Source organism: Papilio xuthus, unplaced genomic scaffold, assembly GCF_000836235.2.
Source record: "Papilio xuthus unplaced genomic scaffold, Pxut_1.1 DF827777.1, whole genome shotgun sequence".
Taxonomy (NCBI): domain Eukaryota; kingdom Metazoa; phylum Arthropoda; class Insecta; order Lepidoptera; family Papilionidae; genus Papilio; species Papilio xuthus.
This window is the reverse complement of record NW_013530872.1, coordinates 5928140-5952267: the sequence shown is the minus strand read 5'-3', so window position 1 is coordinate 5952267 and position 24128 is coordinate 5928140. Positions and strand designations below refer to the sequence as shown.

Here is a 24128-nt window from a genome sequence, read left to right as displayed (position 1 = left end):
TTTTAAATTAAAAAAACTACATTAAAGAAAGCAAAAACAATATAAAAATACTTTTTAATAGCAACAAAAAGTGTTATAAAATAAAAAAACAAATTACCAAATGCTACAAATTAAGAACCAAAAACCATAGGATTTTTTTTATTTATTTAAATTTGCAAACGTCACATCCACATGGAGGAGGTTTGATAAATTTTCTAGTTGGCTTTCGACAGTGCATCACAACTTTTTTGGGCATGTTGAATACAAGAGTACCAGGTTTGACTTCCGCAGTAGCTGTGCCTTTTTCTTCCTGAAATATGCATCAAACTGCATTCATAATTACAATTTGATTTCCTTCTTATCAATATCTTTTAACAAAGAATTTTGATCTGAATAAAAATGTTAATAAAGTGCATGTAAAGGATAGCAATAAGTTCTACTATTTACCTAAAAGAAATGAAAAATAAATGGAAATAATTTTTTAAAAAAATTATGTTGTAAATAAATAAAAAATGGTGAACAAACCTGCTTCAGTTTTATTGATGAATTTAAAAAAATCATTGTTATTCAATGATTAGCAACATTTTTATGTATTTAAAATAATGATTCTTGGTAAATTATAAATATACCAAATCTTGAATATTAAAGAGAATGATACATATAACTACATCACAAACTATGAATGTCTATTCAATGTTAAAAAGAAACAAAGATTTTTACATTTATGTTTTATAATTTAAGTTAATTTTTAAATGCATACCTTTATGTAAGCAACAGATTAAAATAATATCAACACTAAACAATAATAACATTTATTTATAAATATTTTATGTAACTACTTATTATCAAAGCTAGGAAGTGTAACTGGAGGGACTATACAATTCCTCCGCCATTGATGTGGTCAATCTCTTCTTGAGTCAGCGGTGCCCTGCGGTAGCGCGGTGGTAACTCTATATCAGATATGGTGCTCATAGTAACTGTTTGTTGTGATTGCTGCAAAGAAATAACTTTAAATGAAAAAAAAAATAACAACTCATATTTTGTTTCATTGCAACCAAAACTTTATAGTTAAAAATGATGTCATTTTAGAGCTAGTACCAATCAGTAATGTAAAAACAACAATTACAAAATCTTGAAGACATAAAGACTCACTCAGGGAAAAAAATTTAAGAAACCTGGTGGATGTTATATTTGCTTTACTCTAAATGCAACAAAATCTTAATATATGGTTGTTTCTTACAAAACAAGACAAATAGGGAAATTTTAGAGTGTTAAATTTAAAAAAAAGATCACTGACTCACTGGCCTTGATCACTTAACATACCTACTTCTATGATAAATCTATAAATACTATGTGATATAGCATTATTTAAAGAATATAATACAGACCACAGGGGCGGGAGCTGCGGCTGGTGCCGCCGACGCTGGTGCAGCTGCAGGAGCAGATGGAGGCCGTCCAGCTTGAGAACCTCCACCCTTTCGGAATTTAATGACCGGTACACGGAAAAGTGCGGTCGTTAATCTAACCATGCTGTATATCAGAAATTATTTTACAAATCACTTAACTAATTTTTCATTTGCATCTAATTTATATTGGAATTCGATTATTTAACAATTTGACATAACTCTGACAGTTCCCAGGTGACAAAGTCAAACGTCAAGCGATGGAAGTTTAAAAATCGAATATATTGTCCATTACATTTTCAGTCTAACATTTACAAAATATTATAGATTTCGGCCTTGAGCTTGTTAATAAATTAGTAGACAGATACAAATAACCCGAACCAAAGGTTTTTTCAAATTGTGTTAAATAACTGTATTTTCCACTGTCTACATAGTTGTAAAAACATCCTTCTGACTTGCTTTGAAAAAACAGAGACAGGAAGAGCGAGAGAGGGAAAGAATTTAAATTATAGGTAAAAGTTCTAACCCGGTCATGATTGAGCCAGAATTCGTTATTCAAAATTACTCTTAAATAAGTGATAGCTTATTTTACTTATTAAACTGTATATGTATATATTATTTACTACATACTTGGAAACAGTTATCTTTAACCTTGAGTCACAGATTTAATCTTATATGTTTACCAAATACTGATGTTTTATTTACACATCCTATGTATATCTACTTATGCAATAAATTATTTTGATGTCATCATTCTTGTTTTAACTGAATAAGTTCCATCTACAAATAAAATAATGTTTATATGTTGATTGAAATCCGTCACACTTCTAGTCACACCATCATATTATGAACTGCAAGGAAACTAAACTGAGGCATGAATTTCAATTAAAGCTTAAAAAAAATCAAGATACTGATTATAATTTTATTAGTGGTAAAGATTTGTATACTTTTATAATTTTATGGTTCAATTTACTTAAAAATAATATAAATACGTCTTTTGTTTCAAACATTCAACATACACTCTACGCCAAAAAAGTAAATTAAAAAGCTAATACAGTGCATCAAGCACTTAGAATCACAAAAAATATCGACATGTTTGGTATATGCAACCAAAATAAAAAGAAAGAGCACATCTAGATATAGTTTTCTACTAGAACATCTATGGCTTTTTATTAAATAAATTTAAACTGGTCTGCGGAAGTTCTTTCCGGCGTATTTGGCTTTGTCGCCCAACTCCTCTTCAATGCGCAAGATCTGATTGTACTTCGCCAGACGCTCAGAGCGACAAGGAGCACCAGTCTTGATTTGACCAGTTGACAAACCAACCACCAAGTCAGCAATGAAAGTGTCTTCGGTCTCTCCAGACCTAGAATATAAATGTAAAGTTACTCGCAACATTCTCGCATGGTTTCAAAGCAACAACAATTTTTTCTGCAAGCAAAAACTTTTAAAACAATAACGCTTTACCTGTGAGAGACCATAGTACCCCAGCCATTCTGCTTGGCCAGAAGATGTGCGTTAATAGATTCAGTTACGCTGCCAATTTGGTTAACCTTGAGTAGCAGGCAATTGCATGCCTTCTTTTCTACTGCAGTGGCAATACGTTTGGGATTTGTCACCTAAGAAAAATTAATATTTATTACAAATATGCTATAATTAATAGCTTGTTTCCATATCAAATATTACGTACCGTAAGATCATCGCCCACAATCTGGATTGGTGTACGAGATGTCAAGTTTGTCCAGGCGGACCAGTCATCCTGGTCGAAGGGATCTTCAATGGACACCATTGGGAATTCCTTGATGAAATCCAGATAAACTTCAGCAAGCTTCTCAGAGGACAAGTAATCAGCAGGGTTAGATTTAGGGTTCTTGAAGTCCAAATCATATGTACCATTCTTAAAGAACTCGGAGGCCGCTACATCCATTCCAATTTCAATCTAAGAAAAATATAAACATGATTTATGGGCACATAAGTTGTTTTAAAATTGAAATACAAAATATGAGATTTTTTTTCAATTTCTTGTGTTTGGAATTAAAACTAACCTTTCCTGTATAACCTGCTTGTTTGATAGCATCTTGGATCAAGAACAGAGCATCCTTGTTATTTTGAATGTTAGGAGCAAAGCCACCCTCATCACCAACAGCAGTTGAGTCCAGTCCAAACTTTTCTTTGATGATTTTCTTCAGGTGATGGTAGATTTCAGAACCCATGCGCATAGCTTCACTGAAGGATGAAGCACCTAAAATACATAATAATATTTAAAAATCATACATCAACATTTAATAATAATAATAATAATAGATATTAGTAATAATAGATTATTAATAATAATAGATAATAGATAATCAAATAATAATAGATTGCAATTCTTTAATTTACCAGTAGGCAAGATCATAAACTCTTGCATAGCAAGTTTGTTGCCAGCATGGGAGCCACCGTTAATAACATTAAATGCAGGGACTGGCAGAACAATGTTGCTGTTGCCAGCCAAGTCAGCTAAATGCTTATAGAGAGGAACTCCTTTCTTAGCTGCACCAGCCTTAGCCACAGCCAAGGAAACACCAAGGATTGCATTGGCACCCAACTTTGACTTGTTCTCTGTTCCATCAAGGGTGATCATGAATTGATCAATCTAAAAGACATTTACAAGAGGTTAAATACAAATATAACAATAATCAGATTACATCAGTGCAAATAAGTAATGAGATATAAGCAAATAAAGAGTATAGTAATTTACAAATATCTTATTGGCTGAATTAAAGTGACATGCTGCAATGCCTCTCCCCAAAAACTGTTTTGAGTCATTGAAATATTTGAAAAATACTAGGGGGTACATTACCTCCTTTTGTTGAGTAACTTCAAAGGTCTGTTTCAAGAGTTCTGGTGCAATAATGTCATTGATGTTTTTGATTGCAGTCAAGACACCCTTTCCATGATATTCACTCTTCACATTGTCCCTGAGCTCCAGAGCCTCATGGACACCAGTTGATGCTCCAGATGGAACAGCAGCGCGGAATAAACCCAATTCTGTGACCTGTTAATTATGTTGATAAGTATGAACTGTTATTATCTTGTTATTATTATCATTTTAATTAATTTTAACTGTACTAAAGTCAAAATGAACACAAAATTATAAAACAGCTAAATGATATGTTTATATAATAAGTAACTATTTATAAATACTGCAAAAAATGTTATTTGTTATAATGTAATTAAAAATAGTATTTATAATTACTAAATCTGTAAACTTACCAAGTCAACTTCAACAGTAGGGTTACCACGAGAGTCGAAGATCTGACGAGCTTTGATGGACTTGATAGGCATTTTGAATGTAAAATTTGCAAACCTGTTAGAACAACCAACTTGAAATAAATCAAAGCTTTGATTTATACAATATTTGTAAACGTTATAGTAGGAGATAACAATGATTATTTATTAATCAACAATATATATATTTTATGAAATCTAATTGGAAAATGACTACTCCTGTACTTGCGGTAAGATTGTTACCTAATAAAAAGTATTATAGTACTTGATGCAAAGTACTTTTTTGAAGTAATTTAGGAAAATAACCAGTATATAACAAAATTGAACTAACCTGATAAAGTTTAATAATTCAATTATCCTCTTTGACCTTTCTCTTAAAATACAGCTGCAGTAGGTATATCTCAAAGAAATCTGCCGGCTAGCTGTACCTTTGACCTACACAAGGTGAAATTAGGGATGTCTTACGCAAATTTTAATCGATTGAGTTTGTATCGAAATTAAGTAGTTAAAGATTAACTTCAAATTTATTTTGAAATGCAAAACTAAACTATATAAAATGTTATGTTTTCGTATTTTGCCAAAATAATATTGATAACTCACTTGAAGCAAAGTTAATGAAATTGCATTGTTTTTTTCCAAATCGATTTTTGAATCGTACTAGTCCGCAGGGGCTTACGAGTGATTCAATATTTAGTTAATAAGCTCTTTATGTCAAGTGAAGTGGGTTGAATGTGTCACATGTCAATGGACTAAAATGTCATTATCAATATTTGTTAAGTAGAAACAAAATAATTTTTCTAACTTTACAATGTCTGATAAAAAGGAATCAAAGGAAGAAAAGAAACCTATAGTCATAAAAAATGCTACAGACTTGCAAAGATTAAAACTGGAAAAGCTTATGAAGAATCCAGTTAGTTACAAATACAGATGTTTTTGTAATTATGTTTCAATGCTTTAATTAAAACTGTCTTTAATTTTAGGACAAACCAGCGGTTATACCTGAACCACCTAGACAAAAAACGTTAGCACCTCCTCCGGACTTTGTGCGCAATGTTATGGGCTCCAGTGCAGGAGCTGGTTCTGGAGAGTTTCATGTATACAGACATTTACGACGAAAGGAATATGCTAGACAAAAGTTTATACAAGAAAAAAGTGAAAAGGTTTGGTTTTTATTGTAGAATTAAATTATAGAAATAGAATAAAATTAAAATACCTAAAATTTGTAAAAAAAATAGTCAAAAAAGTCAATTGCTCCCAATCTGAGCTCTGTATTTCTCTATTTTTGCACATGTTTTTGGTCGTTCCGTCACTGTACAAAAAATACTGTCTCATATTTTTAAATTTAATAAATATAATAAAATTTTTAGGAAAAACTTGATGATGAATACCATAGGAAAATCGAAGAAAATAGGAAAGCTGCAGAAGAAAAAACAGCAAAGAAAAGAGCAAAAAGATTAAAGAAAAAACAAAAAGCAAAGTCAAAAATGAAGAAACCAAAGACTGGTACCGAACAATCCTCACAGTCAGAGTCTGATAAAAATTCTGATGAAAGCGAAGAAGAGAACAATGAAAATATAAGTAGCGATAATGATAAATCTTAACATAGGTTAATAGTACATAAGCTTAAATATATAATTAAAATAAAGTCTTTGTTAATACTTCACTTTTTTAAAAACAAAATACATAAGATCTTTTGCTGAAGCATTAGGGTCTATTTTATCCTCCAGGTCAATTTAAATGTAATTATATATTAATGTACTACGCAAACTCATATGTAAGTAAATATGAGTTCTTAAAATAAAACATTATTTAAGTTACATTAAATTTATTTAAAAATTCTTAAACATTTATAAATAGTGCAGTGTTACATCTACTGCACTGATGCCATGATGCTGTCTTCATTCTTCTTGAGGATGACAAAGCCTTCCATGACAGGCGACAAGGGGAGGTACTCATCAGTGGCAAGCTCCGCACGCTCGCCAAATGATAGCAGCACCGGTGTAGTGTGTGTGTGAGAACCAGCAATTGTTTTAGGTGTACCCGCTTTGCCAATCACATCAACTGCCTGAAAATGAAATACACTATTTTAATCATCATTAAAAATAGCTATAATAAAATTGACATCTAAAGCAGACAACATAAGAGTAAAATAACTTAGAATGGTGGGTTAATTTTTTCTTGTTTCTAAAATTAAATCATTCTCCATACCTGACCAACACGAACGCTGACATTGAGGGGCTGCAGGTTCTCATCAAGGGTGACCAACCAGCGGGGCTGCATGGCCGTCGCCAGTACATACAGCAAGTAGTGCGACTTGCCCAGGATTACTGTTCATTAAAACACAGCACTGTATGAAGTTTTCTTCTCATGAGAAAGAGTAAAATTTATGTAGTAATGACAACCAAAAGGGTTAAGTTATCTCAGTGAGCAGATAACTTAATCTTCTATATACCGATCATATATAATTGAAGTCTTTACGCCCATTAACTTATAGACAAGTTACAAATTCTCACAGTCAAGTCAAACATCAACCAACAATAAAAATATTAAATAAGCAATTTGGATGTAGACTCACTATTCTTGCAGTCAAGGAATGCGGTGAGAACGACGAGCAGTCCAGCGAGTGCGGGCTGGTTGAGCAGGCGGCGGTCGGCGTGCGCGGGACACAGCGTCACCGTGCCTTTGCCCGCGTGGCACAGCCCTTGCGCCAGGCGTACCATGAACAAGTGCACAGGTGACTTGCCGTGGTATAACGCCAGAGCACGTAGCATCGTCGCCAGCCTATAGATAAGGATATACAAATTACTCCTTAACTCACCTAAAAACATCTTAAATCTAGTAAATTAGTCAAATGAGTGCTATCTTACTACCTACTAATGTCAAGAATGCAAATGCTTTTTTTATCGCGTAACTCCAGTACGACTTGACAAATCTGCATGAAATCTGGAAGCGAGATAAATTGCAGTCTGGAATTGCACAAAGGAAACCAACTCTTTAGTTACCTGGCATTGTTTGTACCGGCGCCAACAAGTCCCATAGCGAAAATAGCATTGTATGCGACATCATTGTCGGAGTCGTGCGAGTACTTGTTGAGCACATCAATGACGGCCAGCTGCGGGTTGGACACCGAGCACAGCGCTATCGCCAGTGGCACCGCGCGCCGCACTGCCGGCTCGCCATAACGACCCTACGAATATGTAGAACATAATGTAATGTTTCATACATTCATTTTGCAAATGATATCTGATGGATTTTATGAAATAATGACAGTCTAAATAGTAAAATAAAAAAAATACATCAAAATTATCTGTTACTTTCTACATTTAATTGATATAAAAATTACAATTAGGTGCAAAGGATCCTTCGAGTCGGCACTTTCAACTCAGGTCATTTAAACTAGCTTAATACAATCTGTTGTAGACTAAGTGACTGACCAGTTGTCCAAAGATGCGCGTGCACATCTCAGCGCCGGTCTCCTCGGCGAGCGCGATCACAGCGACACCTAGCGTGGCGACCGCCTGCACAGACGACAGCTCCTTGTTCGCCTCCTTCTCCTTTTCCTTCTCTTTGCTCTTGCTGTCCTTTGACTTGCCTGTGAAATAAAATAAAAACTACTAGTAATTGCCCAACTAACAGTATTGTTACTTCCTATATTTATAAACAACTTGATTTATTTTAGACATGGGGGAGTCGATTGTCGACTCTTTTCGTTCTCCACAGTGTAATTGTTTGCATAATAATTTGGAATTTTTAATGACTTACTTTTGTTCTTGTCATCTTTTGAACTGCCAGCAGGGCTACTCTCCTTAGCCTCTTTCTTGTCTTGCTTTTTGAAGGCTGTGTCTTCAGTAGACGATTGTTCATTCTACACAATGTTAGACATGATTATAATAAAAAAGAAACGACAGAGTTATAATAACAGCAAATTTATGGTGAAATATCGTCATTTAACAAGAGCAGAACATAGAAATTAGCTACAGTGTTTACATACCTCAGTGTCGTAATGCTTGGAGCAGATGTGCAGCATCTGTTGCACGACGAGCACGTCTCCGGTACCGGCGTACGCGCACATCGACAACGTTGTCTGGCAGAGCGACTGCTGCGGCTCCGGTAGCACCTCCAGCGCGGCCATCGTAGCCTCCGTGCGCTCCTTGCAACCTGCGACACCACAACAAACATACTGAATCCATATATAGATCCATACAGATAAAAAAACTTATGGAGAGAAGCAATCGTATTGAATATACGTACCTAAGAAACACAATCCAAGACCCAAGTGCAAGAATCTGGCGTAGGTGGAAGAGTGAAGTTCTTTGTTGTCATCAATCAGACGTTGAATGATTGCACATGTGACCTGCAATATTAATATTTATAACTGAGAAAATGAAGAAATTCTACACTATATAACAATATTTTATAGTCAATTTAAAAAAAACATACAGTCATTTAAAACTGTAATATAGTATTATATAAGATTAATTTGTATACTAACGTCACCGTTGCAGGAGCCGACAGCGATAAGTCCACAGGCGATGGCGGCCAGTGCGCAGATCTCAGCAGGCGCAGCAGCGTCGCTCAACACCGGCAGCAGGTGTTGCAGCACGTCGTCACGCTGCGTACCCGCATACGCTATTCCCAGACCTAGGAAGAACACACATGTTAACACATAAAATGGCACTGCCTCACATGACGAATCCACTTCATTCTGAAAAAATTGTAGTGATGGCTGCAAACAATCTGTTGCTAGTAAATAACAAATAGAACAAGTTTCTTGCAATATGTCAAAAGCACATAACAAATCAGCATAAATGGAAAGTAACTTAAATTAATGAATAACAATCAATAATAAATAATATATAATGCTCTAGCTACTCATACTATTTGGGTCCCTGTTAAAGTTATCATGACTAAAAATTGCTTAACTTACCCAAAACACTACCAATCCTTAGATTAGAACTTGAATGTAAAACATAGTCGGACAGTAGAGCAAGGGCAGGGTCGCATTCATTACGCACGCCGCAGTTGACTAGACCCAGTGCAAGTAATGCACCCGCTTTGATATGTTCATCTGCAGTGTACAGGTACTTGTCGATAGGAGTCAGACCACCATCAACGTCCCACAAGTGAATCATACCAAGAGATGCGGCTGCTGATAACATGCCTGAAATAAAAAAAACATGTTTGGATATTCATAGTAAAATGTTTGGATTTTATTTGTCAATGGATTTAACCACAATTATATTTTGGTACAAGAGATAACATCAGTCTCTAATGAATAACTAATAGAAAATAGTCTTTTTTACAAGTCTCTGAGGCAAGAGAAAACCAAATTTTTTAAGTTGGTATTATTATGTCACTCTTTATAATTAAAATAGCATTGAAAATTACCATGATCTTTGTTTTTATACATCCACTTGTTACCATCTTCAGTGGTGACAAGTTTGTCGCGACCAAAACCGGCGTTTACGAATGCATTGACGAATGTAGCAGAGAGATTCTGTCTGGCTGAATCCACAGGGTGCTCAGCTAACAGAGAAGGTCGCAGTGCCGAGCCAGCCGACTCTAACCATGTCTTATACACTTCTTCTGGAGTTTTAGGTTCCATTATATCAAGCTAAAAAAATAATATGATTATATGTCTTTTTAAGTCAATAACATACATAAGTATAGCATGGTTAATAAAGTTTTAATTCAAGTAAAATATGAATTTGTGTCTGTACCTCTCTTGCCAAGCTAAGATAATGATCATTTATGTGTGCATTGAGGAGAATTGTACGCAAATCTTCATCGTCCACATCAATTGGTACATACTGTCTCGCCAACATGTAACATAACTGTTTCTTTACCAACCTATAATAAAAATATACAATAATTAGAGCAAACTTATGAAGAAATCTTATTAAGCATCTTAATTTTATACAGTAGTCTGTCCAGCATGCATGAAAAATAATCTTTCCTACCTGTATTAACTAAAAAGAAGTAGATATATTATTGTTACATTATGTAATACATACGGGTCACTGCAGGCATTAAAGACTTCTTCACATTTTGTTTTGTCATGCAGTTGCATGGCCACAAGCAAGGCACGTGGGTACTCTCCAAAACGCAAGTATGTATCCAGCACACCTTGTAGAATTTGTGTAGATTCCGGTTCAACAACATAACTTGCGCATCTGAAGATAAATATTAAATAAACAAATGAACTCAACTGACTGAACACATGTGGCTAAATAAGATCTTTTAAATCTATCAAATTGTTTGGTTAAGTCCTCAAGAGGGCTCAATGGAGTGGATATTCTCATAAAACCCTATTAGTTTGACAAATAATAACTTGATTTTTGTTAAAGGGTAAAAATTCTCTGAACAATATTGAATAAAGCACTATAACATAGAAACAATATTGTTCTTTATACATATACTCTACAATAATAAATATAACTGATAGTGAAATTGCACAACAAAAAATATACTAACCCAATTAAATATAAACAGACACGAGGATAGTTGCTCTGATCCATATGCTGTGTGAGTAAATCAAGTCTGTCAATTTCCATCAACAAATCACATGCCTGGATCTCAGCTGAGTGTTGCATGTCAAAGGTGATAACATCACGCACTAATGGTAACAATGTTTCCATATTTTCTATATTCCATTCTTCAGCAATTTCACCCTCCAATTGTCTATAATTTAGTATTTTAATACAATACAACAAAACAATAGAAAATAACTAATTAAATTATGTTTTTGCAGTGATATATATGAACATACCTCACATATTCATGTCCCCATTCTCCAACATTAGACATGGTACCCAAAAGACAGTATTTAAGACATTCTCTTTTTTCTGCAGCATCCTAAACAACATAATTGATAATATAGCAATGATAAATAATAGCGGTATTTGCCTTGTAATGCAAATAATGTCATACTTACTGCTGAACCACTAACTCCCATTGCGAGCACCGAAACAACATCAGCACAAAATTTCTTTGTTTTTTCTTCTTTTATTTTTTCATAGACTTCTTTAAGAGCTGGATAGTGCTCTCTTAGAAATTTTAGCGGTTTAGGGACTGAAGTCATAGACGTAGTAGAAGTTCTTATCAAGTTGCTTAACATTTGTAATGCAGGGAAATATAGATCAGTATCGTTACCCTACAACAAAAAGGTTATTTAGTTTACGAACGAGTTAAGGACCGAGTATCAAAATAGTACAAAACTCTCACCATGAGCTTCTCAACAAGCATATTCAATTCTTCCTGGAGTCTTTTGTCTTCTTCAGACTGAAAATTATAAATAAAATAAAACAATTGTTTGTACTGAATAATTTTCGTTAAAGTTAATTTTTATGAAAAACCGTACCAAATCATCGTTCGGAGCCGGCACCGGCTCAACTTTCTCCTTTTTAGGTTCTTCAGTTTTATTTTTTACAGTCATTTTTAAGTGTAATGTTTTATTTCCTTATATTTTTAAACTGAAGTACGCTGAAATACTGCAAAATTATCTCACAAAAGCAATGGATGAGTTTGATAAATTTGACAAGTCACTGTGCATTTTTTAATGTTACCATTTATTAATAAAAAAAAAATCAAATATTACACCATTACACAATGTTATTCTATTTATCACTTTGTGTATTAACAAAATAGAAATGTGTATATTTTAGAATTATTTTATTTCTTAAAATTTCATTATTCGGTCTTTCTAATATTATAAAGGCCGTTAAAGTAATTACTTAAAATACAGAAATATAGTGCCTCTTAAAAATCAATAAGTCGTATAAGTATACTTATAAAAAAATTGAATAACAATTCAAAACGTCCAAGATAAGGTCTTGTTAATTGTAATTTTTGTGTAAGATTGCTACCAAAGCCTTATCCATAGTAATAATTGGTAATAATTCTTAAAATACCAAATAACATAAAGGAAAAGAGACTACCTGAAAGGAAAAAAAGATCAATGTGTTTCGTTTCAAATTAGCATAACTTAGACCAATGGTCAGCGTTATTTATGTATTATTCAGCGAATTATAAGTTTACTATAGCAGCACCGCTTGCTATACACGCAGTCCGTTCGATATTCTGTTGGAACTTACAGTCGTAAGCCATAACTTCCTATTATTTTTAAAAACTATTTGGTTTCTTGTTTCATAAATAAAAATTATAACTTTTGAAAGTTTTTGCAGTTGCCTCACTACTTATCAAAAGGTACGTGGTGTTCATTTTAACCCATTACCGTTATATTTAAAGTATTTTCGTAAACTTCAGACTGGGATTACGCTTTTAATAGTTCTTTAATCAACAAAGATAAAAGTAACTCTCATTGTATTTTATTAATGTTGGTTAGTGTGGTTTGGGACTAACTTGCATCTCTTAACCATGTTTTGAAAGTTAGTTAATATAAAAAATAGTTGTGTTCGTGCGTATATGGACAACCCCATGCATTCTTTGTATTCGTTAGCTAATACCCTAGTTGGTTCAGATTGCATAATTACAATTGCACCGACTTCTCTCTAGGAAACGTATTGACTTACCATAACATATTCGAATATTTTGTTATATTATAATGGTATTTAATTCAAGTTGAAAAGCTCGTTCCAAGCACGGAAGGTTACTAATATCAAACAGAGAATCGAACCCAAGGCTTTTACTAAGTAATAATTTACTAAGTATAAATTACGATCATCACTTTTTAGTTTTATTAATCATAACACAAACGAAAAGATGTGCTTTTGACCGAAGGTCTTTAGCGACCACATACTGTTAGGACTTGTACTAAAAAGACCCCACGCTGGTGGCAATTTCGATTATGCTGTGGAGAGTTTCGACATGTATTTTACTTTTTGGAGGTCGTTTAAATCTTGGAGATGTTTGATGAGGAAAGGGTTTACAATTTAAACAAGTTATCACCCCGATTTCGTTTTTAAATTTTCAGCGTAAAAATGCATCGTTTATCAAGCATTTCGAAAGGTCTTCATAGATCCATTTTTAATTCAGCAGAGCAATACGCACTCACCTTAACGATTAAAGATATGCCGCGACCGAAAACATTACCCATAATCGGGACAAAACTAGATTTTCTGTTAGCAGGGAGAGGTACCAAGTAAGCAAAACAACCATAGGAATTTAATGAAAATAAGAAGATATGTTTGCGTAACATTTTACTTTTTTTGAACAGGCTCCACGATTACATTGATGCGAGACACAAACAATTAGGAAGTATTTTTACCGAAAAATTAAGTGGAAACACAGATTTGGTATTCATTAGTGATTCTGATTTGATGAAGTCACTATTCTTAAATCTTGAAGGAAAATATCCTGTACACATATTACCTGAACCATGGATTTTATACGAAAAATTATACAATTTTAAAAGGGGATTATTCTTTATGAATGGCGAAGAATGGTTGGAAAATCGTCGAATAATGAACAAACATTTGCTTCGGGAAAATTCCGACGCTTGGTTGGAAACTCCTATAAAACAAACAGTCAAAAAATTTGTTGGAGAATGGAAAAATCGGGCGGCGGGTGCAAGTTGCGTCATTTCAAACCTGGATGTGGAACTTTACAAATTGTCTACAGATGGTAGTTTTGGTTTACTTTTATGTGTTTGAGTATTTTATGTTTTGAAACTACATAAACAGAAGTATGTTTCACAAGAGTGGTTATAATATTTCAACCTTTTCAGTTATAATTAAAGTGCTTCTTGGCGCGGATTCGAAACTTTCGGAGAGTAGGCAATATGAAGATTTGATTTCACTTTTCTCGCAAGAAGTCAAAAAAATATTTCAGACGACAACTAAATTATATGGCCTACCGTTAAATTTATGTCAAAGGTTAAATTTAAAAGTTTGGACCGACTTTAAGGATAGTGTTGATTCTTCGATTTTTTTGGGTATGTAAAGTTTACCCAGTACTTCTCTTTTGTGGTTGCTGACTAGTACGAGAATTCATGTGCCAAATATTAATCGAATTTGTTCTATTTACACATTAATCCTACACAAGTTAATATTATATTTATATAACTTTCAAAGATAACTTGGTTTCAGCACAAAAAATTGTCAATGAAATTCTTTTGAATAAAAACAATACTAATGGATTGATAAAGAAATTAAGCGACGACAACGTTAGCGATGAAGTAATTAAAAAAATTGCTGTGGATTTTGTGATTGCTGCTGGAGACACGGTATTAAAGAGTTGTTCATAACTTGTAAACTTTAAAATACATCAGTTTTCTACTGAACGGCGTTGCACACATATTTATGTTACAGACTTCTTACTCCACATTTTGGTCACTTTTAATGCTCTCTGAAAACAATGAGGCTATAAAAGATGTTCGTGAACAAGGTTCCTCATTTGTAAAACACGTGGTCAAGGAAACAATGCGCCTATATCCAGTGGCTCCGTTTTTAACGAGAATATTACCCCAAGAGTGTTTGCTGGGACCATATAAAATTAATAAAGGGGTAAGTGTAACAAAAACATGTTCAATAAAAGGTAGATACATATCATATAAAAAATATAAATGCGATTTCTATAGCAAATCCTAAGTACAGAAATATGAATCTTTCTTTTTGTGTCGAAATAAGTTAAAGTTTTTTAATAATTCAACAACAATTCTTATACTATAAAAGAGTGTAAGCCTAATTTGTCAAAAAATATCTTTGTTTATGCTATTACAATTGTCAAATTGACATTGGTTGTTGAGGTTATATTTCTGTATTTAAAATATTTGCTTTGGCTAAATTATGTGAATCAAATGGTTTATTGATACTTATATTTTCTCTTTAGTACCAAAATATATAAGAAATAATGCTTTTCTATACTGGATTATCGAAACTGCGATTACTTCCGACAAATCTTATAAAATATCGAAGTCTTAGTATAATTTGCAATGGATTTCCACAGCACACATTTGAAATTCATAGACGATCAGAAAATACGCAGATTTTACGTAGAAAAATTATTCCACCTCATTTATATGCCAAACGTGATATTTCTTTACAATCGTTTGTCGAATGGCAAACTGATTTATATTCTGGCATATCAAACAGTTATCTAGTAAAATTAATGGAAGCCGGGTTACTTAATTTTCATGAAGCAACTGGTCTAACGTGGGGCACTACCATTGTAACATCTACAATACTTATCAGAGCACTGATGACATTACCCTTAACCGTTTATCAGAATTACATTTTGGCAAAAGTAGAGAACATAAGCTTAGAATTAAAAGATTTGGTAAATGAATTAAAAAAAGAAACAGCTATAGCTAGGAAAGCTTATAATTTAACAGATAAACAGACTGTTATATTGTACAAACGATCTTTGAAAAAGCAATGGCGAAATCTCATAGTTAGAGATAATTGTCACCCACTCAAAGCCACCTTAGTCATTTGGTTTCAAATACCTGTATGGGTTTGCATGTCTTTTGCACTTAGAAACCTTGTTTATACAGACCCTAGTTCTGCTGCTGCTATGGTTACTTTTATGGAGCTGTCAATGGGTGGTTTTGGTTGGATACCAAATTTAACTGAACCAGATCATTCATTAATTTTACCAGTTGCATTTGGCTTAACAAACTTGGCAATAATTGAGATACAAAGAATGTCAAAGTTGCGGAAACCATCCAAAGTGTATAATATCTTTACAAATGCATTTAGAGCTCTATCAATAGTAATGATACCAGTTGCGGCCAGTGTGCCTTCATGTATGTGTTTGTACTGGTTTACATCAAGCAGCTTTGGACTAATACAGAACTTGTGCCTGCTATCACCAAAACTGAGAAGAAAATTAAGAATTCCCGAAGCCCCTAGTGAACTGGAGCATCCTTACACTCACATAAAAGATGAAATAAGTTTAACAATTAGTAAGATAATTCCAAAGAGGACATAGTAAATGTACATAAAAATATTATTTATTTTCTAAAAAAAATTACAAATATTTTTCTAATTATGTTTATATGCTTTTTATAATTCATTGCACATTTTATTTTAATTACATTAACATATATATTTTCTTCCAGACCCCAATTATTGCTTCCATATATACCTCAGGCCGTGATGAACTAAATTTCAGCAATGCTCACATGTTCCTGCCATATCGATGGGATAGAAATGATCCAAGAAAAGCTGGTCTCAAGAACCATGTGCCTTCCGCAACATTGCCTTTTGCTTTGGGAGCAAGAACTTGCATTGGGAAGAGAATTGCTATGATGCAACTTACAGAGATAATACAGCAGGTAATATGCATAACTTTTCATTACTAATAGATGCTTTAATTAAATTCTTATAAAAAAACTTAAATGCAGACGAAAAACTAATTCCATTTAAAACATAAAATTTTATTTTATTTGTGTAATTTTTTTTCAGATTGTAAATAATTTTAATTTTAAGATAAATGGTGAAAACGTTAAACCAATCACTTGCCAAGTTTTAGTCCCAGACAGGCATGTTGAATTATTCCTCTACCCTAAGGAGACTTAACAAAACAATCATGTTTGCAAATTAATTAATTTTAATCTTAAAAACTTATATTAATAGGAATTATATGTAGAAAACATGTAAAATATAATTAAATAATTGTAATATAGATTAATCACTTTGTTTACCAAATCAATGCAATCAAGATTTCATTAATTATATTATACAAGATTTCAAATAAAGAATTATATTCACATAAAATTTTATTTACATTCTACTTCATTTATATATAGGGATATACACAGACAAAGAAAAATAAAACAAACAAAATGTCCTCATCTTCATATCAACCACCATCATAATAGCAAAAGTGACTAGTCCTTACGAACATATCAATTATTCTATTTATATAACTTTTTAACACCTACCCAATTACACTGACAAATTGTTTATCACATAACACTAATCCCTTCTCACATATTTTTGTTATGTACATACTTCTTAAACATCTTACAGTATATAGATAATTGAATAACGCGAGGTTTGAATCCTTTTGGAAGCATTTATATACATTTAGCCCTGGTTAGTACATTTATAACATAGTTGTATAAAATATAATAACTAATCTTCGAAATATTGATGAACTCACACAAAGTTATATTGGATTTACTCAATTTACCTTACACCATAGATATCAAATTTCTAAACATAAAATTTAGTATCGAATGGAAAGTTATTAGGCGAAAGTACATCACTAAAATTTAACATTTTACCAATTGCCTCATGATCATTGATTTAATATCGTCAAGCCACTGATCTTTATATTTTAAAGAAAGAATGTTAGTAAAAGAACGCGTACGTTGCATTCTACTCATTTCCCCCGTCAACAAATACGCGGCTGCTTCAACACATAAAAACCCCATCCCATCACCTAATGACCAAACGTAAATCCGTTCAGCGGATTCTGCGCACAGTTGAAACTGCACGATACCGCTACTCAATATATCTTTTAATCTTTCAAATAAGAATCTATCTGCTAATAATAACGTTTCGAGACTTGTCTCCAATTTTTCTGCCATTGGAAATATTATAATATCACTCTTTGGATTGTTCAAACCACATTGTAATAGAGTAAACAAATATTCCAATGCCGATTTAGATGCTTTTTTTAATCTTACACAACTTTCGCCGGATTCCTTAAAACATCCCATCAACATTGCGCTAAATACATCCGAATTCTGACAAAGAAATAATTTGTTCGCTCTCACTGTCGACAGATCGTCTAATTCGAAAGTGACAATATCATCGACTAAAAGATTGTCAAGTATTGGATCGTAACTAACGGATACTTTGTCTTTAAATCTATTCTCCAACATCTTTGGATCTTTAATATGTACGTTATTAGCTAATTTAACTAACCCCATGATACTGATTTCATTGTCTTCTTTGGATTCGGAAATTATATTAAGTAATTCATTTAACGCGTTGCAATCTATGAAATATTTTTTCAAAGGTTTTGCAGTGCTGTAAAAATTAAAGCATTATTAATATCAATGTAAGTAAATATATACCATGGACTATGCTAGAATTTTTTTAAATATAATATATAATAAAATCCTTTTAATTTTACTAACCTTACTATATAAGGCAATGTAATAGACAGAGTCTGCTTCATGTCCGGACTACCCTTGAGCAATTGATAACTTATCTCTCCTATTCCATAGCTAGATTCAGCAAGTACAGTTAATCGAGCCAGGAGTTTTAAACTTAAATTACAAACCTAAAAACACAACATTATTAAAGGAATCATATCAAATAAACTCGATAACAATAAAAGCAAATTTTCAATCACTTAACCTCACCTGATTACATTGTAAACATTCATTTCTTGGATGTTTTGAATATTGTGTCATATTATATAATCTAAGTGGAAATCTATGTTTCAATATATTCATAAAACACCGAGCACTGCTGTAATTAAAAATTAATTGAAAATAAAATCTGACTAATATAATAAATGTGAATGTTTGGATGGATGGATGGATTTTGGTTTTAAGGTATCTCCAGAACGGCTCGACAGATCTTGACAAAATTTGGTATGAATATATAACATCGTCTCGAAAGAACACATAAGCTACTAATTAAGTTTTCTTTTTATTTCCACGAGACGAAGTCGCGGGCGAGAGCCAGTATAACATAGTAATAATAATAACATTTTTTTTGAAATTACATATACCTCAAAACTTTCTTTAGTATCCTTGCTGGATTGCCGAGGGGTGACTTACAACGCTCGAGATAATTCAATAGACCATTTAAGCAATCGTGGCCGGCGAGTAAGTCTATCCTATCAGTTGGGTCTATTTCCTGTTGTGTATCGTAAGACGCCCCATGCGATACACGAAATAGTAAAACCAAAACGCACGATATGTCCGATAATTCGATTTTCGAATTCACGTTAAACTTATTGGCATCTTCTGCAAGAAATAGTTTAATCATGTAAAAGTATAGAATAGATTTCGTTAGATTACATTCTTATTTAACAGAGAAATCTTTAACACCAACATTTAATGTGGCAAATTACTCCATGTCACAACTATACTTCCATCCTTATCAATCTCTTTAAAAAAATAGAGATAGCAATAGTGCTAAACTCATCATAACATTGATGTAAAATTCTAAGATTACCTCGTGAGGTTTCTTCATCGTCACTTTTATCTTCACCCATATCCAACTCGTCTAAATCATGGTCGACCCTTGTCACTTCTAGCGCGAGGAGCTCACTCCCTGGCAGTTTGCCGCCATCCTCTATTTCCGGCTCGCTACATACTGGCGAATATCTACCCGAAATTTCTGAATCTGCACTATCTACGCCATAGAAAAAATATACAAAGAACAAGGATATTAATTAGATAAATAAATAATTTTTCTAATTTAAAAAGGAATGTAAAACAAGATTTTTTACCTTCATTAATACTATATGGTGAAGTGGGACAGCTGGAACTTTGAGGACTCCAATCAGCCCAATATGGTGACGCAGAACTACCCTCTCCGGCGCTTACACTTGACTCGGGACTCCAATCCCATCGCATCCTTTTCCTTGTCGGTCCATATTCAGGACTTGCCAATCCAGATTGATTCGTATCAGAATAAGGTGACGTAGGATATGTGTCACTTCGATCTGGACTTACCGGTATTTGCGATAGAACTTTACATACCGATTCATTGTACTTACGCTCCCAATTCAAATCATAAGGTCTCTTTTGACCACTTGGTTCGACAATCTAGACAACAAAACATATTCTGTACTTCATCTACTGCATATTATAATTTACTAGCTATCACCCGCGACTCCGTCCGCGCGGGATTAAAAAACACATAGTAGCCGATTCTCAGATTATGAATATGTATATAAAATTTTATAAAAATCAGTCAAGCCGTTTCGGAGGAATATGGTAACTAACACGAAAATTTTATATATAATTTTTCTCAGAAACTTACTCAGAAATTTAAAAGGTATGAATTATTATTGAGTCATGCAAGAGAACCTTTGTCCTTGGATAAAATGTTAAACATTTTAATTTTTATCTATACACTCTCAAGGCTATCAGAATTACTATCTTAAACGAGGTTCAGGCTAAGCGCCATCTGCGCTCGGCCACCTCAAGCCTGGTGAAGCTGTAAATGCCTCTTTAAGGCAAATAGTGACTACTCAGTCACAAAAAAGAAAAAAAAAACAGAATCACTAAGCTCACTAGCGCCCCCTGGTAACGTCAAAAATATCGCAAGATCCACATTGTATTATAACCGTCATGTATTTTTAAGTCATTTTCTATGTCTAAATAGGTTTCATATATATTCTGACCTTGTTTTACTATACTTACAAGTTTTAAATGCTTGGTATCCTCCGGCATCGCCTTTTTTCGCTTTGCAATTGGAATGTCGTAATCAATTCGACTCTCATCATCATCTTCAATTCCACCAATCACTTTAAGTAATTCTATATTTAGTTCTTCTAAATCACTACATTCATTATTTTTCTCTTTTACACCATTTTGTCCTCTGTTAACTTTTATCAATTTCATAATTCGTTTGTGTTCAAAATCCATTGTAGTAAGATGATCATTTAACTTGTCAGTCAGTACGCTAATTAGTCCCTCGTTAACAAGTATTTGGAATGCTAAAATAAATTAAGGTTGCATTAAGCATATTTTCAGACTTACTATGCAAAAAAGGTTAAAGTGAATTGATTTTATTTTAAGTAGTGAAAATAAAGAAAACATGCTATAATTCTTACAAGAATTACAAACTGATATAGAACTCTTAATGCTATTAAATAATATTTTAAGAAATTCACCATAACAAAGTATGCAATTTAACTAACCCGAGTCATCAAAATAGTATTGCAGTAAAGCATGCAGGACATAAGAGTTAACTCGTGCTGCGGACACAAGCAGTGGCAAGCCACCGCAATGACGCAAACGACACCGGTTTACTGAGTCATTGCTCAATAGGGCAAGAGCCTTTGCCGATCCCTCCGGCCACCATGCTACATCTGAAAAATAATTTCATCAACTCTCTAACTCAATATAAAAGCAAGTCAATAATACAAGAATACATCTTATATTAATAGCATCTGATCTAACATATATGTTATAGTATATTTAATAAATTACCGGAAAGTTTTTGCAATATGCCAACTAAACATTCCACAAGGCCAGCTGTGCCCAAAAGGGGCCGACAAGATGGGACATAGCATAAATTGATTAAGCATTTTAGTGCAGTAGACTCAAATAATTTTGTCAATGCAACTAGACACTTATAACCCCTTCCATCACCCTGTATCTGAAAAAGTACTTAAATAATGGTAAGATGGTACAGATAAATGAACTCATAAAAATCTAAATGTTTCTTAATACCTGTTCAAAACACTGAGGATTTGTGTATGTTGTAAAGTATCCTAAGCATTTCAGAATACCATTAATTAGTTCTTCATGGCTTTTTTTTAATTCCTCTACATCACTAGTGGGATTAGATGACTCTATGATACCAGCAGACTCACATTGCACTGTTAACAATACAGTAATACACCTTACAGCATTTACACTTAGCATTTCCTCCCTTTTGTCTGTTACCATCCAAAGTTGCCTAGAGTATATAAAATTGTTTAGAATTAAAAAGCGAATGTTTACTTATACTAAGGTTTTACTGCTATACTAAACTCATACATTTTGACAATCAATCCACTGAATATAAGATATAACAAGGTACAACATACAGAATTAAATTAAATGCTATATGCTACACTAATAGAATATGTAGTAAAGTATAATATAATGAATAGATATAGTATTCTTCAAATATATTGGTGGTTTGAAACATTGCATGAGTCAGAATTTTGGGTTTAGGTACATACATTTTTTCATTTTAGGCATACAGGGCGAGGGCACTGTGCAGCAAATAGCTCAGGGTTAGTCAACAGGATATTTGAAAAATACTATAACATTTATACTAATTTAAATGGATTTAGTTACATTAATTTCCTCTTTTATATTCAAAGAAGTGATTTTCTTACCTTATTGCCCTAACAGCCATTGTTAAAGTAGCAATAGATGTGTTTTTATCTCTGTTTTCAATTAAAGTAACAAGCACTTCTACGGCTCCATGTTCATGTAATCCTTTTGCATTGGAATGTCTTTGTGCCAAATTGCCTATTAGTCTACAAGTCCTTCCCAATATACTGTCCCGATATACAGTCTTTAATATTGATATAAGAGGACCAAAAATGTTTAATTTGCCAACCTTAAAAATGATTACAATGTAAGTTTTTAAAGTCTTAAGTCTATATAAGTCTTGTGATTTAGTTCATGTGCATCGCCATCAAAGAGCGAGATTTCCTTTACCATAAGAATATAACATAAAGAATTCGAAAAGTAAAAATTCATTAGAACAGAGAGGGGATCAAACCCAGGACCGCTAATATAACAAGTCTAGTGTCCATTATTATTCCACTAGACCACTGACATTCTAAACTTTGTTTTAAACTAGATAGTACTATTTATTTGTGTTGACAAAACGACTATACATACCATAAGACTGCTTGTTTCATCCATGCAGCAATTGCCAAGAACACTCAAAGCTGTATTCAATATCCTTTCATTTGGTTTTCGAAGAAGAGGTAACAAATTATCTAAGCCACCACAATCTCTAAATATTTTCAGACCCTTATCATTACAAATTATATTATTTTTAATTTTTAAAAGAGTATCATGAATACAAGTTGATGATGTAGATTTTAAGTCTTCTATAATCTTTTCTATATAGTTTTTATCCATCTTGATGCCTAGGTAGATTTAATCATAATAAAAAAATGTTGAATGATTTTATTAGGATTTCAATATAGCATTTATTGAAATAATTTATAGTATGTCTATTTATGGAAGATTAGTTTGACAATTCACTAGAGATGTTCAGTAAAATCTGTTATGAATATCGAAAATTCGAAATATTTTCTGTAGTTTATCTCATACAAGTTGCAATCGAACATTTTGTAACTTGTTTTTGAATTACAATAAAAAATATTTTATTATCCAAAACTACATAAAGATATAAAACATTAAACCAAGAACTGTGATGTTGTTGATGTTTATACACATCACAATATATTTTTAGCCAATTGTGTGATACATATCCTAAATTTACAGTTATATTGTTTTAAAAAGGAATAAAATACCTATATTACAGTATTATTTTGTTTGATTAATTTTATCACAGTACCGATTCTCGATACTTCATGATCGTTCGTTATCCGTGCACGGTCAACACTATGAGAACCTTTCATTAAGTACAATATTAATCGTCATACAAAATTAAATCGACACTTCATAGACGACAATTGTCAAACTAATCACCTTAAACTTAAATGGACAATTTATTTTATTTGAAGGCAACCATAAAAGTTATAAAAACTAACCACCCACAAAATAAAATATTTTTCAATTGTTAAATTTAAAAGCGACATGAAATTAATATTTCTAGAATAAACAGGAAAAAATATATAGGA

General features: G+C 32.8%; 6 protein-coding genes across 8 annotated transcripts; 2 read left to right on the top strand and 4 right to left on the bottom strand.

The window, feature by feature from the left end:
- Positions 1-93: 93 nt before the first annotated feature.
- On the bottom strand, positions 94-1641 carry LOC106115679 (uncharacterized). The gene is made up of 3 exons (XM_013309135.1): positions 1368-1641; positions 859-972; positions 94-289 (listed from the first exon to the last, which is right to left on the bottom strand). The coding sequence occupies exons 1-3, from the start codon at positions 1506-1508 to the stop codon at positions 143-145; spliced, it is 402 nt and encodes a 133-aa protein (XP_013164589.1). The 5' UTR covers positions 1509-1641; the 3' UTR covers positions 94-142.
- Positions 1642-2290: 649 nt separating this feature from the next.
- Positions 2291-4993, bottom strand: Eno (alpha-enolase). Its single transcript, NM_001312178.1, is given in 8 exon segments — positions 2291-2748; positions 2850-3001; positions 3073-3321; positions 3428-3624; positions 3765-4017; positions 4225-4419; positions 4638-4731; positions 4984-4993. Coding segments are annotated over 7 exon segments (1302 nt in total). The 5' UTR covers positions 4710-4731; positions 4984-4993; the 3' UTR covers positions 2291-2564.
- Positions 4994-5369: 376 nt separating this feature from the next.
- LOC106115678 (PRKR-interacting protein 1 homolog) lies at positions 5370-6393 on the top strand. The gene is made up of 3 exons (XM_013309134.1): positions 5370-5562; positions 5633-5812; positions 6020-6393. Exons 1-3 carry the CDS (start codon positions 5461-5463, stop codon positions 6251-6253), a joined length of 516 nt encoding a protein of 171 aa, XP_013164588.1. The 5' UTR covers positions 5370-5460; the 3' UTR covers positions 6254-6393.
- Positions 6394-6460: 67 nt separating this feature from the next.
- Positions 6461-12203, bottom strand: Rpn1 (regulatory particle non-ATPase 1). Its single transcript, XM_013309132.1, has 18 exons — positions 12013-12203; positions 11877-11933; positions 11587-11805; positions 11422-11507; positions 11127-11333; positions 10667-10825; positions 10373-10502; positions 10041-10266; positions 9580-9813; positions 9145-9293; positions 8904-9006; positions 8644-8810; positions 8415-8517; positions 8087-8244; positions 7655-7839; positions 7228-7433; positions 6861-6979; positions 6461-6717 (listed from the first exon to the last, which is right to left on the bottom strand). Exons 1-18 carry the CDS (start codon positions 12085-12087, stop codon positions 6523-6525), a joined length of 2778 nt encoding a protein of 925 aa, XP_013164586.1. The 5' UTR covers positions 12088-12203; the 3' UTR covers positions 6461-6522.
- Positions 12204-12630: 427 nt separating this feature from the next.
- sad (Cytochrome P450 family protein sad) lies at positions 12631-17283 on the top strand. Its single transcript, XM_013309564.1, has 8 exons — positions 12631-12857; positions 13585-13752; positions 13828-14234; positions 14338-14544; positions 14699-14835; positions 14921-15115; positions 16672-16887; positions 17018-17283. Exons 2-8 carry the CDS (start codon positions 13592-13594, stop codon positions 17129-17131), a joined length of 1437 nt encoding a protein of 478 aa, XP_013165018.1. The 5' UTR covers positions 12631-12857; positions 13585-13591; the 3' UTR covers positions 17132-17283.
- Positions 17284-17363: 80 nt separating this feature from the next.
- Positions 17364-23924, bottom strand: Rnb (BTB/POZ domain-containing protein Rnb). Of its 3 annotated transcripts, XM_013309561.1 has the most exons (13): positions 23799-23924; positions 23155-23408; positions 22641-22867; positions 21985-22213; positions 21742-21910; positions 21450-21620; positions 20950-21245; positions 20031-20349; positions 19754-19933; positions 19305-19542; positions 18931-19039; positions 18703-18848; positions 17366-18592 (listed from the first exon to the last, which is right to left on the bottom strand). In XM_013309561.1, the coding sequence occupies exons 2-13, from the start codon at positions 23398-23400 to the stop codon at positions 17830-17832; spliced, it is 3093 nt and encodes a 1030-aa protein (XP_013165015.1). In that variant the 5' UTR covers positions 23401-23408; positions 23799-23924; the 3' UTR covers positions 17366-17829. The 3 variants fall into 3 exon arrangements, with proteins under 3 accessions (XP_013165016.1, XP_013165014.1, XP_013165015.1); XM_013309562.1 differs by lacking the exon at positions 23799-23924 and having other exon boundaries at positions 17364-18592; positions 18931-19036; positions 23155-23470; XM_013309560.1 differs by lacking the exon at positions 23799-23924 and having other exon boundaries at positions 17365-18592; positions 23155-23470.
- Positions 23925-24128: the final 204 nt, after the last annotated feature.

What these genes read in the sequence shown, in the direction of transcription:
- LOC106115679 (XM_013309135.1), bottom strand. Translation starts at nt 1,508, where the DNA reads ATGGTTAGATTAACGACCGCACTTTTCCGTGTACCGGTCATTAAATTC. An exon ending in CCGCAGCTCCCGCCCCTGTG is followed by an intron (nt 973 to 1,367) that starts GTCTGTATTATA and finishes ATTTCTTTGCAG; the next exon opens with CAATCACAACAAACAGTTAC. An exon ending in ACATCAATGGCGGAGGAATT is followed by an intron (nt 290 to 858) that starts GTATAGTCCCTC and finishes TGCATATTTCAG; the next exon opens with GAAGAAAAAGGCACAGCTAC.
- sad (XM_013309564.1), top strand. Translation starts at nt 13,592, where the DNA reads ATGCATCGTTTATCAAGCATTTCGAAAGGTCTTCATAGATCCATTTTT. An exon ending in TTAGCAGGGAGAGGTACCAA is followed by an intron (nt 13,753 to 13,827) that starts GTAAGCAAAACA and finishes TTTTTTGAACAG; the next exon opens with GCTCCACGATTACATTGATG. An exon ending in TGATTCTTCGATTTTTTTGG is followed by an intron (nt 14,545 to 14,698) that starts GTATGTAAAGTT and finishes ACTTGGTTTCAG; the next exon opens with CACAAAAAATTGTCAATGAA.
- Rnb (XM_013309561.1), bottom strand. Translation starts at nt 23,400, where the DNA reads ATGGATAAAAACTATATAGAAAAGATTATAGAAGACTTAAAATCTACA. An exon ending in CATATTGCAAAAACTTTCCG is followed by an intron (nt 21,621 to 21,741) that starts GTAATTTATTAA and finishes ATTATTTTTCAG; the next exon opens with ATGTAGCATGGTGGCCGGAG. An exon ending in ATACTAAAGAAAGTTTTGAG is followed by an intron (nt 19,040 to 19,304) that starts GTATATGTAATT and finishes TTTTAATTACAG; the next exon opens with CAGTGCTCGGTGTTTTATGA.
- LOC106115678 (XM_013309134.1), top strand. Translation starts at nt 5,461, where the DNA reads ATGTCTGATAAAAAGGAATCAAAGGAAGAAAAGAAACCTATAGTCATA. An exon ending in AAAAGCTTATGAAGAATCCA is followed by an intron (nt 5,563 to 5,632) that starts GTTAGTTACAAA and finishes CTTTAATTTTAG; the next exon opens with GACAAACCAGCGGTTATACC. An exon ending in TACAAGAAAAAAGTGAAAAG is followed by an intron (nt 5,813 to 6,019) that starts GTTTGGTTTTTA and finishes TAAAATTTTTAG; the next exon opens with GAAAAACTTGATGATGAATA.
- Rpn1 (XM_013309132.1), bottom strand. Translation starts at nt 12,087, where the DNA reads ATGACTGTAAAAAATAAAACTGAAGAACCTAAAAAGGAGAAAGTTGAG. An exon ending in GTCTGTTTATATTTAATTGG is followed by an intron (nt 10,826 to 11,126) that starts GTTAGTATATTT and finishes ATTTATCTTCAG; the next exon opens with ATGCGCAAGTTATGTTGTTG. An exon ending in TCGGCTCCTGCAACGGTGAC is followed by an intron (nt 9,007 to 9,144) that starts GTTAGTATACAA and finishes TTAATATTGCAG; the next exon opens with GTCACATGTGCAATCATTCA.